Raw genomic sequence first — 20,344 nt, 5'->3', positions numbered from 1 at the left:
TTAAATATTAATGGCATTGTTAGAGCACCCAGTAAATAAAGCAATCACAAATTTTACTATGGTTAATCACATTAGACTTAAAATATTCTCAATTTTTATTTCTGCAGAATATAACTTGAGTAGTGCTCTATTTGTGTTTTTACTAAAAACAGGGGGTTTTGTCTGTTTTGTTTTGCATTTTTGCTTTGAGTGACAAACTGATAGATTGAAACAGGCAAAGAAAAATAAAGTTGATTATAATATATGGCATATGAAAGTTTAAAAATAAAATTAATCTATAACAGTTTTGCAGCCCCCAAAAAAGATAAAACATTAGTAAGATTAATTTGCATGGAATATGTGATTTTAAAATCTTCTATTTTGCAGGTTTTATTTCAGGCATTCAAGAAAATAGTAAGTCTCAGTTGTATTACTCAAAGAGTGCTTGGTTCCCATGCCAGGATTCAAGGCAGAATTTATACATAAATTTATAAGTTCTCTGCATTAAATTCTTTCCTGATCTTAGTTGACCCATAATCTGTGGTTTAAGGAAAAATAATCTTACTTTAGGAATATATCAAATATCAAACAAATCATGTGTATTGTGAATATAAACTTTTATATTAAAACAGTGGAAGCACGGTAGCAGTCAACTCATTATTACTTTATACACTGAATTTAGCAATTCTGTTAATTCTAAAGCAAATAAACAGAACTAAAAAAAGAGAAAAGGACTGCAAAATGCCAGATGGCAGTGATCTAAGAGCAGATAATAAAGTATATAAAATAGAGAGCAATAATTATTTTTTCCACCTTCCCTTAACTTTAGGAAATTTGAAAAGAAATGGAAAAGAAAAAGATATACTGTAAAATGTCTTCTTTTTATTAAAGTTAACCAAAAAAATACAATAAAATAAGATTGACACTTATTGACAAACAGTACACTTTCAGCATGTTCTTTCTCCTCAGGCTATATAATAATGATAGAAGCAAAGTAGAAGAATTAGGTTTGTGCATTTTCCCAGAGACAAAATTCAAATAAGTGGAAGAAATTGGGAAAGTATCCCACCTAGTTGATAAGGAAGACCAAATACCTTTGTGCTTGTCCCGTTTATGCTTTAGCTGTGCTGGATGGGATCTGAGTCTGGCTAGAGCCTGTTCTCGATGGTTCATAAAAATAGGACCAGCAAATACAAGGGGGCCTGAGGAGAAACATTTTGTATGTGCATAGAAAAGCTCACAAAATGAAAACACTACAATGAACAAAAATAATTCAAACTAAAAAGCATGGAAATTAAAGTTTTGGACATGATACTTTTCTCCCAAATCCCCCCCGTTAACCTCCCACTCCCAACCACAACCTACTCACCATTCTACACACAAGTTTTATTATCTTAAATATAGTTAATAAAATAAAAATTCTGATCTTTTATACTTATAAAATTATTAGGTAGTTACTAATAGTCTCAAATAGATAATCAGAGAGTTCAAATAGAATAAATCAAATTATCTTACAAATCTTTTAATATCATATATATTCAAACTTGGTAAACCACACATCCATTAAAACAAATATCTTTCCTTTTAAAATACCAAACACCAACAAAGTTTTAAATTAATGATTAGATTTTAACAAGGTCTTCAAGATTTAATATCCACATCAATCTTGATACAAAACCAAGATGTTACTGACAACTACATTCTGTCATAGAGGTAAGAAAACAAGGTGGTCAAAAACAAAAAGTTCCTATGATCTGAGATATACATATTTATATACATACACATTTATATACACACATATACATACATACATACATACAACATACACACACATATACATGTATATATATATAAAATCACTGCTTTATAAAGACAGAATTGTATAAGCTATATTTGATTTGATTTACTGAAAAAGATAAATCTAACTTTATAATTTTAACCACATACACAAAATCAGGCACAAGGATAAGCTGAATTTCATACTGATGATGAAGAGGGGACTCTAAACCCAGTAACATTTTTAGAACATTAACGGTTCTCTCATAAAACAATTTCTTGCTGAAGCTCCTCTATGTATGTATACATATATACATAAATATACACTGACACAGATTACAGTCATTTCTACTTATACAGTATTTAAGAAAAAAATCTGTAGCCAAATTAATTTCAATAAAATTTAAAAACTGTTTTCCCCATTACTGTTTAGCTTGAAAGGAAAACTTTAAATTATGCCTTAAAATTTTAGTTCTTTTCTTATAGAACAGCACCACAGCTTCCTTGAGTTTTAGCAATATCAAAAATGCTTACAAATTTCAAAACACTAAATTTGACAGTTAAGTTACAGTATTTGAAAAGGAAATTGACAGTATATATGCATTGAACATTTTTAATTAAATTTCTGTGATTCTCTATAGATCTTCAGCTTAACTAATTTTTCTAACAATGCGACAAAATGAAACTACTGCTCTGTAATAAAATTTGACAAATGTCATATTAAATACCAAAGTACCCTGCATTAAACATTAAAAAATGGGTAGAAAAAAATATATTTAAATTATGTCTCTAGATATAGAAAAAAACACAAGCAGCATCAATTCTATGAAAAACCAACAATAACATATTCTATGATTACTACAGGTAGAAACATGCTAATTTAATGTTAATAGAAGAATTAAATATTATTTTCCAGTAACGCAGTATCAATCATTTTCAAACTAAGATTATATAAACTAAGCTTCATCTTTAAAATATAATAAAATGAGATACATTTCAAATATGAACACATGTCATTTCTTCAACATGCCCTATTTTTCAATTGATTTACTAAAGCAGATAACATAAATCACTCTAAAAAGTGTAAGACACTTTCCAACTATACAAAAGAATTGTAAATATTAAAATAACAATAATACTAAGCTGTATTACCATTTTCTAATTTCTGTGGTCTGCCTGAAGTATTATGTCTTTCCATAAAAATATTATACCCATAATATTCAGAGTAATTTAGCTTCTCATAAATTCAATCTTTTCAGAGTCGTTTCTATACATAAATACAGAAGGCCCACTGGCAATCACACATAGAAAGTACATCACTCGAGCTCAACTTAAGTTACCATTTATAATATCAATTTACCAGGTTCTAAAATACTCTTGTATCCCATGGACTAAAATAATTTTTCTTACATAGTTAAGTCACTCATTTATTCACCAAACATTTTTGATTATCTTTAATGTAACAGATGCTAGGTATCACAGATATAATGACAAAGACACAGATCTCATTCAAATTCAGTCTACCAGGGAAGACAGAATAAAAACAAAGAATTGCAATATGTTCTAATAAATACTATAAAGTAAATCTATACACATCATATCCTGAAGAATGAAAAGTGATCAAATCAACTTGAGTGAATCAAAGAGGTTTCAAAGAGGGACTTCCCTGGTGGTGCAGTGGTTAAGAATCTGCCTGCCAATGCAGGGGACACGGGTTCGAGCCCGGGTCCAGGAAGATCCCACATGCCGTGGAGCAACTAAGCCCGTGCACCACAACTACGGAGCCTGTGCTCTGAAGCCTGCGAGCCACAACTGCTGAGCCCGCAGGCCAGAATTACTGAAGCCTGTGTGCCTAGAGCGTGTCCTCTGCAACAAGAAGCCACCGCAATGCACCACAATGAAGAGTAGCCCCCGCTCGCCACAACTAGCGAAAGCCTGCGCACAGCAACGAAGACCCAACGCAGCCAAAAAGAAAAAGATTTCAAAAAATGAGAAAAAGTTTGCCAAGAGAGAAAGAAGAGAAGAGAGGGCATTCCAGGTAAAAGGAATAGGATTTATAAAAGCATGAAGACATAAACAACATTACTGTATGGTCATTAAAAACACACACAAGTGCTCACGGCGGCGATGGCAACAGCGGCAGGAGGATTGGTTGTCACCCGTTGGCTGTGCGGCGCTGCGCTCGGCGGCGGCCATTGCAGCTTATTTTCAGTTGCTTTCTAAAGACGCAAAGCTCATGGTGCAGATAGTTATTTCCAGTGCTGGGGCTGGAGGCCTGGCAGAATGGGTGCTGATGGAGCTACAGGGGGAGATCGAGGCTCGCTACAGCACTGGGTTAGCTGGAAACCTCCTGGGAGACCTGCACCACTGAGGGAATCCCTGTGCTGATCGTGGGGCATCATATCCTGTATGGGAAAATCATCCACCTGGAGAAACCCTTTGCCGTCCTTGTTAGACACACTCCTGGAGGGGAGCAAGACTGTGATGATCTTGGCTACGAGAATGGCATCCCGTACCTGGTGACAGCACTCATCAAAAACAAGATCCTTTTCAAAACTCGCCCCAAGCCCATTATCACCAACGTCCCCAAGAAAGTATGAAAGAACCCCAGATTTTCCTAGAGAGCAGCCAACTCCTTGGACTCATGCTTCGCTGCCACCTCGAGGACAGATGGATAGTTCCCTGGGACCACAAGGGGGTCCTGTTTTAAACACAGGCCACCCACTGGGTATGAACTCAGATCCCTTCCTTATGGCAACAGGTTCTCTTGGTGGAAATTTGGCCCCATTTCCAAGGAACCCACCTCCTTTTCCAACTTCATCAGGTTCACTGGCTTCAAATCCAGCACCTTTCCCTGCTGGTGCTCGTGACCCAAGCATGGCGTCTTCTCCAAGAGGGATGAATCCCACTGGCACAGGTGCAGTTTCCTTCCCAAGGCCGGGTGGTCTCTTGGGCCCAAGCCCAGGGTCAGCTCTAAATCCTAGAGCAGGCCCAGGGCCTGTCTAACCCAAGGTTACGGAGTCTCCCAGGGCCAGGTCCTATGCCCAACCCAAGGCCAGATGGTCTTCTGGGAACAGGTCCTGACTCCAGAAGTGGTAGCCCCATGGGCCCTGGATCTGGACCCAACCTGAGAACAGGTGTCCTGTTGACGTCTGGGAATGGTCCTCCCAATCCTAGACATGTTGGCCTGGGCCCCGGACCAAGTCCCAACCTGAGATCAGGATTTGTAGGTACAAACCCTGCCCCAAGGTATGTTTCCAGGCCCTGGCCTTGGGCCCAACCCAAGATCAAGTGGCCTGGGTCCAGGCCTTGGGCCTAATCCAAGGGCAGGTGGCCTGGGCCCAAGCCCTAATTTGGACACCAGAGCGGGTGGCCTCTTGGGCACAGGATCTGGTCTTAAGAATGGTTGGACCTCAAAGCCCAGATCTTGCCCCCATTCTGAGAGCAGCTGGTCTTTTAGGAGCAAATTCAGCTTCTTTCTCATAAGCTTCTGGAAACGTGGGCACAAGCCCATCTTCCATGGCCAGCACACCTGGCCCCACAGGCCCAAACTCGGGTCCTGGCTCTTGGGGAACTGGCCTTCCAGGGCCAATTCCATCCCCTATGTCGAGGGCTCCTGGCCCCATTGGCCCTAATTCAGCTCATTTTTCAAGGCCCGCTGGCCCCATGGGAGTAAATGCTAATCCTTTTCCAAGGGGGACAGGTTCACGGGGATTGAACCCAGCTGCTTTCTCTCTGTCTTCTAACACATTGGCTTCAAACCCAGTTGACTTCCAGAGGTCTGCTGGCCTCCAGGGCTCAAGTCCGGCAATTTTCCCAAGAGCCTCTGGGCCACTAGGCTCCAACCCAGCTAACTTCCCAGGGGCCAATGGTTTACAGGGTCCAAGCCCAGCTACCTTCCCAAGGTCTACTGGCCCATTAGGCCCTGGTCAGTTTAATTCCCCCAGGTCAGCTCCCTCGGCTCTTCACCAGCAGGCCCTGTGGGTATCAACCCAGCTCCTTTCGCAAAGTCAACTGGGACCCTGGGTCTAAGCCCAGCTTCCTTTCCAAGGATGAATGGCCCTGCAAGCAAGACTTTGGTCCCATTTCCTAGAGTGGGGAGCCTCCCTGGAACAAACCCAGCTGCTTTCCCCAGACCAGGGGCTCCAATGGCTGCAATGTACCCAAATGGAATGTTACCCCCTTAGGCACCATTTCCTCTCCAGGACCACCTTGGTTTCCAGACACTGTGGTTCTGAGCAGGAGCTGTGTTTTGGGTGAAAGGGTAGATATGGAGCTACAGTCTGAAGTACACAGCTGGGGTTCAAGTTCAAATGAGCCTTTCCCCCCCCCCCCGCCCCCCGTGTCTTTCTTGACTGAAGGTAAAATGTTATCTGTGGGACATGGACTTTGGCAGGTGGGAATGATCCCCAGCCTTCCAGAAGCCTGCTGTGCTTCTGTCCCACAGCTTTCTGCCCCTTGTTTCTTACTAGTTCCTTGAATTGTTCTTGTGGACTTTTCCTCAGGGATACATTGGCCTGCAGGTCCCAATTCATATGCGGTCCCCTGCTCACCACTGGAGAATCAGCTCACTGCTCTCTAGAAGTGTTGCGTTGGTGAGTGGACCACGCTTCAGCAGCACTGACCTGGCCACCCTCTACTGCCATACCTTCCCCTGGGGGCTGGAACACAGAACAGGGAAGTGCAACCACTTCAGAGAGCCACCAAATACAATTTCTGCTTGCCTGACTGGGCCTGCAGTCCCCTTCTCCTGGGACTTACTTAGAGGAAGCCAGGATCAAGGCTCCACTGCTCACCCCACTCCCTCTCCACTGGTACTCCCAATCAAAGAACCTCAAAACTAAACTGATGTGGATGGGGTTATGTGAATTGGGGTGGGGGTGGGGGGAATGAAGGGGAGAAATCACTGTGCTTCGTTCAGCCTGATGCGAAAGGACGGCTGGTGTTTTCCTGCAGTGTATCTTTTCTTACTGTTTCTTTAATAAATGGGATGAGAGGAAAACACACACACACACACACACACACACACACACACACACACACAGCTGAAATGGATGGAGTATAAGGTTATGAGGCAGAAAGTAGTGGGAAATGAGTTTGGAGATGAATATACAAAAGAGATAATTAATGTCTTTTGATACCATTACACTTCATTGTAGAGGCGATGAGAAGTCCATGAAATGTTTTCAGTTAGTCAACAAGCACATATTAACTACTGACCAATTTCAGGCACCATGCAAGGTTCTAGGAACACTTGGATAAACAAGACCCCATCTCTGATTCAAGAAGCTCACAGTCTAATGGTTGAGGGAAAGTTTACATAAAACTCAAGAAGAAATTATGACGGTGTGCTATGACAAAACTTAGCACACTGGAGGGGCAGCTGGCAAAACTTGAGGGTGGGAAAGTATGGAGTTACTTTCAGAAAGTTACTGGTGATACATTTCAAGAACCTAAAAATTATTATTATCCTTTGGCCCAGTAATTATGCAAACAGAAATCTGTCCTAAGGAAAACTGAAATATTTTTTAAAAGATTTCAGCTCAAAGGTGTTATTATAACCTTATTAATTGTAATGAAAAATTAAAACAATCCAAAAAGAAGAACAGTTAATAAAAAACTATGGTATATTTTCTCACTGGAATAATATTCAGCCATTAAAACAAGATTTATAAAGAAAACGTACTTCTGTGCTATTTAAATTAGCAAGCACATAACATCGCTCACCGTTTTGCAAAAATTAAAAATAATACCTAATAAAGGTGGTGCTACAGGAAAACACCACTCTCATACGTTAGTCTTAGGAAGATAAATTCCTATAACATGTTTTAAAAATTTGAAATATCTGTTAAAATTTAAAACATACACACTCTCTGGCCCAAATATGCTATTTCTGGGAAGCTCTATTATATAAACAAAAATTCCACTACATATGGCTACAAGTTTAAGAATATATTATTATAGCAAAATCCACAAAACCGTGAAAATAACCTTAATGACCATCAACAAAATAATGGCTGAAAAAACTGTGGTACAGACATATTATGAAATGTTATGTAGCTATTAAATAGAATGTGATAGATCCATATTCACTAGTATGTGTTCATGTTTTACTGTAAAATGTGAAAAAGGTGTTGCAAACAACTGTATATTTAATACAATATCCCTTCTGTAAATAAACATATGCCTACACGCTCACATATGTATAGATATCTGCACATGATTATATTTTAATGGAGTAAGATACAGAAATATACTTGTTAGACTAAACCTCATTTGCTTGGTAAAAGAGAATGGGAGGGCAAGGAAAAAACTGCTAGAAAAATTTTAAAAACGTACATAATATAACATTAAGCAAATATATGAAATATAAGATTCAGTCAGTGAGGGACTTCCTGGTGGAGCAGTGGTTAAGTATCCGACTGCCAATACGGAGACATCGGTTTGAGCCCTGGTCCAAGAAGATCCCACATGCCGCGGAGCAACTAAGCCCGTGCACCACAACTACTGAGCCTGTGCTCTAGAGCCTGCGAGCCACAACTACTGAAGCTGCGCGCCTAGAGGCCGTGCCCCAAAAAAGAGAAGCGAAGTCACCACAATGAGAAGCCTACACACTGCAACAAAGAATAGCTCCCACTCGCCGCAACTAGCAAAAGCCTGCATGCAGCAATGAAGACCCAACACAGCCAATAAATAAATAAATAAATAAACTTATATATTTAAAAAAAGATTCAGTCAGTGATATAACTGGAAATGTATAAAACTCAATTAGAAGATACCGATGAAATAAATAAAAGTAATAATTTAATTAAAGGATAGCCTTGTGGAAAACACCTTTAACCTAAATTCCTGTATTAGTTCAATATGGTATTGCAATAAGGCACAAAAAACTTACGATATAATTATTAAGGGGAAAAAACAGTACACCGATATATATCACAGTATGAAATGATGTAAAATGTCTAAACAAAAAAGTATGCGTGGAAAACCTTTAAGAAAGTATACCAAAATTCTATAGTGGTTATCTTTGGATGAGAATTACATTGATATTTTTTCTTACTTATGTTTTCCATGTGCTTCATATAATATTTTAATTTAAAAGGAGACTTTAAGGTAGTATTGGAAGATCAGCTACTACTGGATTTGACATGTCAAATCAAGAAAACTTAATGGTTTCCGAGGCTTAAAAATCAATAGCAATAACTTCTCAATCACTTTGAAACTGGAGAGACTATAATAAACTTGTTTTTACATTCTAATTTGTGACTATGGGAAACTGATTTGTTTCTATCAAAATAGAATCATTTTATTCTACAGAAGATGTAGGGGGTTTTATTAATAATAATCAAAATTTTGTGATGAGCATCCCAACGTTGCGAGAAAAGCAATCAAGTAGAGGCCAGAGCTGGAAAAGAATCAAATCCAAAGAGAAGAGAAGTTTACTAAACAGCCCACCGCCACGCCACCACTAGCATCCTCATCATCACCATCGCCATCATCACCATTTACCCAGGGCTTAGTATAGGTCAGGCATTTGCATGCAAGTCACTTAATCCTCATCCCTACTTAACGTAGGTACAGTTGTAATCTTCATTTTAAAGGTAGGGAAACTGAGGTTCAGAGTGGTTATGCTCCAAGTAAAACTTAAGAAGCCAGGATATGAACCAAAGTCTAACTTCAGAACACACATATTCAACCACCATGCTATATAGCTATGCTAACTATATAACTTATTATCCAAATGAGACTCTCTACTGAGAGCAAAAGGGGGCACTGTAAGAAATACGTCCGAACAGTAGGCATAAGATGGGACTGTCCCAGGCAAACCAGGACGTAACTCACCCCACCGACAGCTCACAATCATGGAATTTTGATTTGACATTTAGGGGAAAAAGAAAGAAGGAAAAATAGGCAACATTATTTGAGCTTAGTTTTCCTTGAAACAGAGCGCTGAGAAGGAATATAAAGATAAGAACATTGATACAATCACAGAAGGAATATAAAGATAAGAACACTGACACAATCACCCAGGAGTTCTGATGACTTGAAGAGTTCTACTTAAAAATCCCACTGAACAAGCACTCCACTTGTAAAGTTAATACAAGTCTCAGAGAACTTATATATCAATCAACTGTCTAATCTAAAAAACAAACTAAAAATGATTACAAACACCACTGAAATAAAATCTGTAAATGAATACTATTGGCACCTAAGAATATATATGTAAGAAAAGTATTATCTGGAAGACTAATAACATAAAAAAATTAAAGTTCCAACTTTATCAAAAAGTAGTAACCACACTACTTTCGGGGGTTTCAACAGCAACAGAAGAATTTGTGTCATAAACAGCAGCTGAACTATATCAATAGGCCTGAGGTTGATGAGCAAGGCTTTTGATACACGAGCTAGGTCCTAAAATTTTGATCAACTTTAAAACAAATAACACAAACTTGGTAAATAGGATGATAGATAAATCAAGTAAAATAATTTAACTTAATCTAATACTGAAAGGCTGAAATTTCAACACAGGTAAAGTCAATTACCAATAAGCATAATTACCAACAGACTGCTAACTGTTAGTTATCTAAAAAACACCAAGCAGAAGCCAAGGGGGGTGGGGGGGGTGTGTGGAGAAAAGACAAGTATGTATGTGTGGCAGTTGGAACACTAAAAATTTGACATTCCTGTTCCTCATGAGGACAAAACGAGACTAACAATCCTCGCTAGCATGGTGCCAAACAAGAGCCCTAGAACACTGTGCATGTGACTCAAATCTGTATCGAGGACCCTCTGGCAGAAATGCTGAAGCACGAGGCCCAGGTGACTGATGTAGAAGGCCCATGTAACAAACTTAGAACATCACTGCCCTAGAGCAGTGGTTCTCACACTTCAGCACCCTCAGAATGGCTGGGAAAGCTTGTTAAAGCACAGATACAATAATCTAATTTCCATAAATATTTAAATAATGGAGTTTTTTTTAACTCTTAAAGGGTTAGAGTTCATGTTTTAAAGGTCTATGATACATTTTAAAATAAAAGCCAAAAGAATATTCTGCTATCACAAAGTTTTGTTGAATAACCAGGGCATCATCAATGTTCTTTTACTTCTGATATACAGAAATATATACTATACCTAGAGAAGAATAGCTTTTTATAGAGGGAGAGAAAAAAATAAGATATACAGCATTAGGCAAGTAATTAAATGTCATCACAATGATTTGCTATACTTTGGTTGAAACGTAGGAAATTGCTGTTTTTTGTAGGTCATTTCATATGATTCAACCTAATATTTCAAAAAAAAAAAAACAGGTAGTAAAAGTATCACTAGTAATTAATCTTAAGCAAATCATACTATTAATACAAAAGGAATTATCACTTAATTACCATGTGTCATAAAGACCCAGAACTTAAATTTTACCCTATTCTCTACATAACATTTAATATGCAATTTTCTCATACATTTATACAATATAAATAAGAGTAGATACATTAATCTCATTACAATATCATTTAAAGGCAATGATTTTATGTAAACAAAGCCAAACTAACAGCAAATATTCACTGCATCAATTCCTCAACATTGCTTATTAGACACTATAAAGAACAATCTTCAAGCTCTAAGCAGATGTCTTATGACCTAAGTTTAATAAAAACAGAATTACCATGTGTGCTATATATTTTATATTCAATACTTACTCCATTTTATATTAAAAAAAGGAATGCCTAAAAAAGTCTGTAATGATGGTTAAATGAGTAATAGGTTTTATCTCCTGTATCAAATACCATGCCATTTTAATAAGTATTAAAATATACAATATCACTAAATATTTTGAATCAAAATTTTGCCTAGCAGAGGAATAAAATTACAGACCTTTGTAACAATCTGTCTTAATCTACAAAGAAAAGATTCTATTGGGCAAGAATAACTTTAGTAATACTTATATTTATCTCTGCTTGTTGGATATATACTAAAATACTATAATCACTGTTAAATGTAGTTTTTAGGCTGAGAAATGGTCATAAACAATGAGGAAAAGATAGATAATAAATCTATCTTTGCAATTAAAACCTGCAGACCCTCCAACTTACCCTTCTTGTACATAACCAGAATAAGCTTTTTCCGGAAAGATACATAAAAGCATAATTATGCACTAAACTGGAAGGAAGAGCAGTGAGACTATGCCCAAATGATAATAATTGTAAATGAGTAAGAAATCAGAACTTAAAATACTAAACTAATTTGGTGTTCAGAGTTAAGTAGATGAGTCAAAATATGGGTGAAGGACAGTTCTTCGAATTTGTATTTTTTTAAAGATTGCCATTGCTAATAGTTTTTGATGCTTGGCATATGGCACAATTCTTAATATGGTTGACCTATGCCATAAACACACTACCGAATTAAATGTATGTTATTAGCACAATTGTAATACGCTGAATATTTTCATAATACTTTCATGAGTTACTAGAATGTTACTAATTTTAATTTCTTACCAAATCAGCCTATTCTGTAAACTTTTAACTGGTCTCAGTATAGGGTAAGAAAATGTATTTTCATATACATTTTCTCTGCAGCTACATCTTACCTCTTCCTTCATCTAATCTGTGTCTCCTGATTACACGCTGCCGTTTTTCTTCTTGTCGTAACTGAAGGTGTTCTTCAATGTTAACCCCGGGTACTGGGACAGCTAGATGATTGACAGTCAGTCAGTCAATTAGTTTTATAATAGATATGACAGAACTATATGAAATTCAAGAAAGTAAAAGCTAGCAAAAACACTGTCTAAAACACAAATGATTTTTACCACAAGGATCTTAGCAAAAAAGAGAAGAAGCATCTCATCCCTTAATCAATGACACACTGTCAGTTACCAAACACAGAGTACTGCATAATCAACTATTATCTTAATTTTATAACACATATCTAAAAGGAATTATTTAGACTATCAGAAATACTACCTAACAGAAGGTCTAAAGGTATCATCTCCTTCACTGCATCAAGAATCCCTCTTTGTCTTGCCTCTTGACCATCCAATTCTCTTGCACAAGCCTTGCAACATCCACATACAGCACAGCCAGATTCTCCAGAACCACAACCACAGATCCTAAAAATAAACAAATAAATTATTAACTGAAATCCTTCTCTTTCCTTAAAACTCCGTAACATCTTTTCCGCACTTTTAAGATTAACTTAAATGAATCAGCAATGAAATCACCCCTTCAGATCAGGATTTGTCAATTTTAAAGAAAAGGTATGAAGAGATGAATAATTAAAAGGTATGAAGAGATATTACACACTCCTGATAGGCATAATTGGTATATTTCTACAGAAAAGACAAATGGATTCTGCTATCTTCAAAGCCATTATTAATAACGTCTTTAAAAAGGTTTCACAATTAGCGAGGCACCAGCAGCTTTAGTATTAAGAGGTTAGCAAACAAACAACATGGCTATCTCCCAGATAAGGGAGATGTGGGCAGCCTTCAATGAGTGAGTCCAGCTTGCCAGCTTCATGAATTCTGTCTCCTTACCCCTCCCTCTCCTTTACACGCCATCATCTCCCATTCTCTTTCACTGCATCCAATTACTTGTTATTTTTCCTCTTCTTTGTCCTTTTCCTATCATTTGTGAACTAAGCATATGGCCTTTGATTGTAACATAAAAGAAAACAAGAACACTCCCAGAAGCTGGCTAGAGGGTCGGTGAACACTAATTTCTTAGTCACATATCCTGCCGAAGTCCCAGCTTTAAAGTTATTTGGTTGGATCAGTCCTGAAAAACTTGTGACAGCCTCACTGAGCCTCTCCCTGGTTATCCAGATTTGTGGAGACACAAGAGAAAGGATCTACCTGGCAACAGTTTTGAAACACATAGCTAGGTGCCCTGTGAAACTCCTGGCTTTCAAAAGCCAATATTAGTGACAATTTGGAAGATCACTTACTACAACAGTAACAAACTGATAAAAATAATAGGCCCTACTGACTTGGCCATGGGCACTATTTTAAAAATAATGTTTAATTCTAAATTTATTCTAAGATATGTAGTCACAGTTTTATGATATTTAAGTCATCTGTAATAGTGCTTAGTGTCCTCCATATTTATTCCTAAGTTGACTTTATTTGTGTGTTTATTTCTCCTTCACTAATAAAGAAATTACTGTACTTGGTTAGATTCTATCCATTTAAATCTGTAAATAATTATTGGAAACTGATAGTATATCTCTGGGGAAAAAAGAAGAAGAAGAATTAACTTCAGAAAGGACCAAAGACTTTAGAAATTCACTTATGACATTTATCAATGGCTTAGGTTCAGAGATTGGGAACACTTATTTTTAAATGGAAATAGCTTGGGAAAGATCCAAAAAGATAAATTTCAACTCCAATGTTGTTTTTTAAAAAAAAATCACAGAATCTTTCTTTAATCCAAATTAAACTTTAAAATAAACAAGTTAGGGGCTTAAATACACTAAACAGAGCCAAATATACAGCTTTCTAGAAAAAATACTATCCTTTGATAAAGAGAGCCAAAATATTTTTTAACAGACTAAAAATGCAAAGAAAATTTATTGTTAAAAAATCATAATATTCCACAGCCTAAAAGAAAAGGCCTATTATATATGATCTATTTAACTATGTTAGGTCAAGTATAAACCCAGAAATATACTCATAGGAAATCCAGACATTATTTGGGAAGAAGCACCTGAATACTAACGAGGTGTCAAATAGGGAAGCCAGAGAGGAGGAGGTGGCTGTTCTCACTCAGGCTTTTTTTTCACAATATTCCCCCTACTTCCCAAAGTCGGCTAATTATCATAAATAATCTGATCTTACAAAGATCAGATCTATCATAATACAAAGATGTATGATAATTAATTTGATCTCCCAAAGGATACCCCATTATATTATATTAGCTATAAACGGCAACACAAAAATAGGACTTGAAATTCTCTCCAAGATTCTAGGGGAAAACCTGCATTCTGATTCTGCCAAACTCACATATTAACTTTAAAGTGATAACAACATAGAACCCTGGGGGAAAAAAAGTAGTCCAACAAGAATGAAAAGGGTAATTATAACAGGAATAACGCAACTTTAGAAGTGACAGCTCCTCAAACTCCTAAAATTGCGAATAATTTATCAATTCAAAAGAAAATTATATACCCCTAATTGAGTATTCTATATGATTTTGATAATTCCACACCGAAAAAATTCATGTTCAACACAAATAAATAGATCTTTGGCATTAAAGCAGTCTTACAAAAAGACTACAAATGAAGGCACAGACCCAAGCATTAAGGAAATTTATGACCTGTTTTAAAATAATGGCTTAAGTCAGACAGAGACAAATATATGATATCGCTTATATGTAGAATCTAAAAAAAGGCTACAAATGAATTTATCTACAAAGTATCAATAAAAATAGAGTTAAGATGTAGAAACTAAACTTATGGATACTGGGGGGTAACAAGGGGAGGAGGGATAAATTGGAAGACTGGGATTGACACACACACACTACTGTATATAAAACAGATAACTAATAAGGACTTACTGTATAGCACAGGGAACTCTACTCAATAGTCTGTAATGGCCTATATGGGAAAAGAATCTAAAAAAGAGTGGATATATGTGTATGTATAACTGACTCACTTTGTTATACACCTGAAACTAACACAACATTGTAAATCAACTATATCCCAACAAAATTCAAAACAAAAACAGAATCTGAATAAATGGAAAGACACATCCTGTTACTGAGTGGGAATATTTAATACCATAAAAATCAATTCTTCTGAAACTAACAGATAAATTAAGTGCAATTTCAATTTAAATTATGTTTTTTTAATTAAATACTAAGAATAGTCCCCCAAACAATTAAAAAAGACAGACACTGAGAGTAGCTAACCTTACTAAATGTTAAAATACCATACAAAACATAAACCACATAATATTAGCTTAAGACTAGATCAGTAGGTCAGGGAAATAATGGAAGGCCCAGAAAATAGATTCTGATATATAAGGGAATATAATAAATGATAAATCTGGTAGCCATTTCACACGTAATGACTGTACAACTGGCTACTGGTAAGAAAATACAGTTAGATGTCTAGCCCACATGAGAACAATAATCATCCATTGGCTTTAAAATTTATTAATGTAAAAAGAAATAAAAGTCTTTTTGAAGAATATTTAAGATATCATATAATCATCTAGAAACTGAGACCTTTCTAGTCTAGATAGAAAATTCAAAAATTTCAAAGAAATACGTATTTGCTTCTTAAAAATGTTAAGTGCTTTTGCGTAACAGAATATAACCTAATTTAGTTATATGATCATAAGTAAATTGGGAAACACTATTTGTAGAGAAGACAGAAAACAGTTAAGATGAAGAATATTCAGAGAACATCTTTCAATTTTTAAAGATAAAAACAATACAGGCAAAGGTTTTTAAGAGAAAACTCACAGAAGAGTATATTTAAATATCCAGGAAAAATGTGAGTCATGGAAATATATATGAAAATAATGATGAGATATCACTTCACATTCACTGAATTGACAGAAATTAAAGAATTATATGATCTGCTGCTGGAAGTATTTCAAAAGAAACTGCCTTTTACTGCTGTTAGTGAAAACAGAAACCCTTCATTTTTTAAAAACAATAACCACCATAAACAAAACAAACAAAAACAAAAACCAAGTTTTTAAACAAGCAGTAACAGTCCTGGAAATACACTCCATAGAAATAGATTCACCAATACATAAAAACACAATATATGTACAAGTACATTTTTGTGAAATAAAAATTTAAGTAATAAAATGAACTGAGGAACTTGAGGAAATAATTTAAAATAAGAGAGAACTTCAAGATGTCAGAGGAGTAAGACATGGAGATCACCTTCCTCCCCACAAAAACATCAGAAATACATCTACATGTGGAACAACTCCTACAGAACACCTACTGAATGCTGGCAGAAGACTTCAAACCTCCCAAAAGGCAAGAAATCCCCCACGTACCTGGATAGGGCAAAAGAAAAAGAAAAAACAGAGACAAAAGAATAGGGATGGGATCTGCACCAGTGGGAGGGAGCTGTGAAGGAGGAAAGGCTTCCACACACTAGGAAGCCCCTTCATGGGCAGAGACTGCGGGTGGCGGAGGGGAGAAGCTTCGGAGCCGTGGAGGGCAGTAAGCTTCGGAGCCACGGAGGAGAGCACAGTAACAGGGGTACGGAGGGCAAAGCGGAGAGATTCCCGCACAGAGGATCGGTGTCAACCAGCACTCACCGAGAGGCTTGTCTGCTCACCCGGGCGTGGGCTGGGAGTTGAGGCTCGGACTTCGGAGGTTGGATCCCAGGGAGAGGACTGGGGTTGGCAGCGGGAACACAGCCTGAAGGGGGGTTAGTGCACCACGGCTAGCCGGGAGGGAGCCCGGGAAAAAGTCTGGAGCTGCCGAAGAGGCAAGAAACCATTGTTTTGGGGTGCGCGAGGAGAGGGCATTCAGAGAACCACCTAAACAAGCTCCAGAGATGGGCGCGAGGCGCGGCTATCAGCGCGGACACCACAGACAGGCATGAAAAGCTAAGGCTGCTGCTGCAGCCACCAAGAAACCTGTGTGCAAGCACAGGTCAATGTCCACACCTCTCCTCCAGGGAGACTGTGCAGCCCGCCACTGCCAGGGTCCCGTGATCCAGGGACAACTTCCCCGGGAGAACGCGCGGCGCGCCTCAGGCTGGTGAAACTTCACGACGGCCTCTGCCACTGCAGGCTCGCCCCACATCCGTACCCCTCCCTCCCCCCGGCGTGAGTGAGCCAGAGCCCCCTAATCAGCTGCTCCTTTAACGCTGTCCTGTCTGAGCAAAGAACAGACGCCCTCAGGCGACCTACACGCAGAGGCGGGGCCAATTCCAAAGCTGAAACCCTGGAGCTGCAGGAACAAAGAAGAGAAAGGGAAATCTCTCCCAACAGCCTCAGGAGCAGCGGATGAAATCTCCACAATCAACTTGATGTGCCCTGCATCTGTGGAATACCTGAATAGACAACGAATCATCCCAAAACTGAGGCAGTGGACTTTGGGAGACACGACATATATATATTTTTTCCTTTTTCTCTTTTTGTGAGTGTGTATCCTTAGGCTTCTTTGTGTGACTTTGTGCGTATAGCTTTGCTTTTACCATTTGTCCTAGGGTTCTCTCTGTCCTGTTTTTTTGTTTTTAGTATAGTTTTTAGCACTTGTTATCATTGGTGGATTTGTTTTTCAGTTTGGCTGCTCTCTTCTTTCTTTTTCTTTTTGATTTTTTTATTACTTTTTAATTTTTTTATTTTTAATAATTTTTTTTTATTTTTTATTTTAACAACTTTATTTTACTTTATTATCATTATCTTTTCTTTCTTTCTTTCTTTTCTTCTCCCTTTTCTTCTGAGCCATATGGCTAACAGGGCCTTGGTGCTCTGCCAGGGTGTTAGGCCTGTGCATCTCCGGTGGGAGAGCCGAGTTCAGAACACTGGTCCACCAAAGACCGCCCAGCTCCACATAATATCATTCAGCCAAAGCTCTCCCAGAGATCTCCGTCTCAACACTAAACCCAGCTCCACTCAACGACCAGCAAGCTACAGTGCTGGACACCCTATGCCAAACAACTAGCAAGACTGAAACACAAACCCACCCATTACTACACAGGCTGCCTAAAATCATAATAACATCACAGACATCCCAAAACACATGATCAGACGTGGCCCTGCCTACCAGAAAGACAAGATCCAGCCTCATCCGCCAGAACACAGGCACTAGTCCCTTCCACCAGGAAGCCTACAAAACCCACTTAACCAACCTTAGCCACCGGGGGCAGACACCTAAAACAAAGAGGAACTACGAACGTGCAGCCTGAGAAAAGGAGACCCCCAAACACAGTAAGTTAAGCAAAGTGAGAAGACACAGAAACACAAAGCAGATGAAGAAGCAAAGTAAAAACCCACCAGACCTAACAAATGAAGAAGAAATAGGCAGGCTTCCTGAAAAAGAATTCTGAGTAATGACAGTAGAGATGATCCAAAATCTTGGAAATAGAATGGAGAAAACAGAAGAAACGTTTAACAAGGACCTAGAAGAACTAAAGTGCAAACAAACAATGATGAATAACACAATAAATGAAACTAAAAATTCTCTAGAATGAATCAATAGCAGAATAACTGAGGCACAAGAATGGATAAGTGACCTGGAAGATAAAATAGTGGAAATAACAACTGCAGAGCAGAGTAAAGAAAAAAGATTGAAAAGAATTGAGGACAGTCTTAGAGACCTCTGGGACAACATTACATGCACCAACATTTGAATTATGGGGGTCTCAGAATAAGAAGAGAAAAAGAGAGGGACTGAGAAAATATTTGAAGAGATTATAGTTGAAAACTTCCCTAATATGGAAAAGGAAATAGTTACTCAAGTCCAGGAAGCACAGAGACTCCCATACAGGATAAATCCACGGAGAAACACATCAAGACACACATTAATCAAACTATCAAAAAGTAAATACAAAGAAAAAGTATTAAAAGCAGCAAGGGAAAAACAACAAATAACATACAAGGGAATCCCCATAAAGTTAACAGCTGATCTTTCAGCAGAAACTCTGCAAGACAGAAAGGAGTGGCAGGACATATTTAAAGTGACAAAAGGGAAAAACCTATAACCAAGATTACTCTTCTCAGCTAGGATCTCATTCAGATTCAACAGAGAAATTAACACCTTTACAGACAAGCAAAAGCTAAGAGAATTCAGCACCAAACCAGCTTTACAACAAATGCTAACGGAACTTCTCTAGGAAGGAAACACAAGAGAAGGAAAAGACCTACAATAACAAACCCAAAATAATTAAGAAAATCGTAATAGGAACATACATATTGACAATAACCTTAAATGTAAATGGATTAAATGCCCCAGCGAAAAGACATAGACTGGCTGAATGGATACAAAAACAAGACTCGTATATACGCTGTCTACAAGAGACCCACTTCAGACCTAGGGACATATACAGACTGAAAGTGAGAGGATGGAAAAAGATACTCTCCATGCAAATGTAAACCAAAAGAAAGCTGGAGTAGCAATTCTCATATCAGACAAAATAGACTTTAAAATAAAGACTACTATAAGAGACAAAGAAGGACACTACAGAATGATCAAGGGATCAATCGTAAATATTTATGCACCCAACATAGGAGCACCTCAATACATAAGGCAAATGCTAACAGCCATAAAAGGGGAAATCGACAGTAACACATTCACAGGAGGGGACTTTAACACCCCCCTTCCACCAATGGAGAGATCATCCAAAATAAAAATAAATAAGGAAACACAACCTTTAAATGATACATTAAACAAGATGGACTTAATATATATTTATAGGACATTCCATCCAAAAACAACAGAATACACTTTCTTCTCAAGTGCTCATGGAACATTCTCCAGGATAGATCATAGCGTGGGTCACAAATCAAGCCTTGGTAAATTTAAGAAAATTGAAATCGTATCAACTATCTTTTCTGAACACAACGTTATGAGACTAGATATCAATCACAGGGAAAAAATCTGAAATAATACAAACACATGGA

The 20,344-nt window shown here is 37.7% G+C and overlaps 1 protein-coding gene and 1 pseudogene across 10 annotated transcripts in view; one reads left to right on the top strand and one right to left on the bottom strand.

Annotated features, from left to right (window-relative positions):
* The window catches only part of MYCBP2 (MYC binding protein 2), a 272,923-nt gene that overhangs the window by 171,081 nt on the left and 81,498 nt on the right, over positions 1-20,344 (bottom strand). For all 10 annotated transcript variants that reach the window (XM_067713398.1, XM_067713403.1, XM_067713399.1 and 7 more), the window contains exons 16-18: positions 12,711-12,856; positions 12,338-12,439; positions 1,074-1,181 (exon numbers count right to left, since the gene is read on the bottom strand). In XM_067713398.1, the coding sequence (XP_067569499.1) occupies positions 1,074-1,181; positions 12,338-12,439; positions 12,711-12,856 (356 nt within the window). The remainder of the gene's footprint in view (positions 1-1,073; positions 1,182-12,337; positions 12,440-12,710; positions 12,857-20,344) is intronic.
* On the top strand, positions 3,883-4,406 carry LOC137211191 (chromosome transmission fidelity protein 8 homolog pseudogene; annotated as a pseudogene).

The sequence above is a fragment of the Pseudorca crassidens genome, chromosome 18, assembly GCF_039906515.1.
Source record: "Pseudorca crassidens isolate mPseCra1 chromosome 18, mPseCra1.hap1, whole genome shotgun sequence".
Classification (NCBI taxonomy): Eukaryota; Metazoa; Chordata; class Mammalia; order Artiodactyla; family Delphinidae; genus Pseudorca; species Pseudorca crassidens.
Note: the sequence above shows the minus strand (reverse complement) of the source record. Positions and strands in the feature narration are given on the sequence as shown.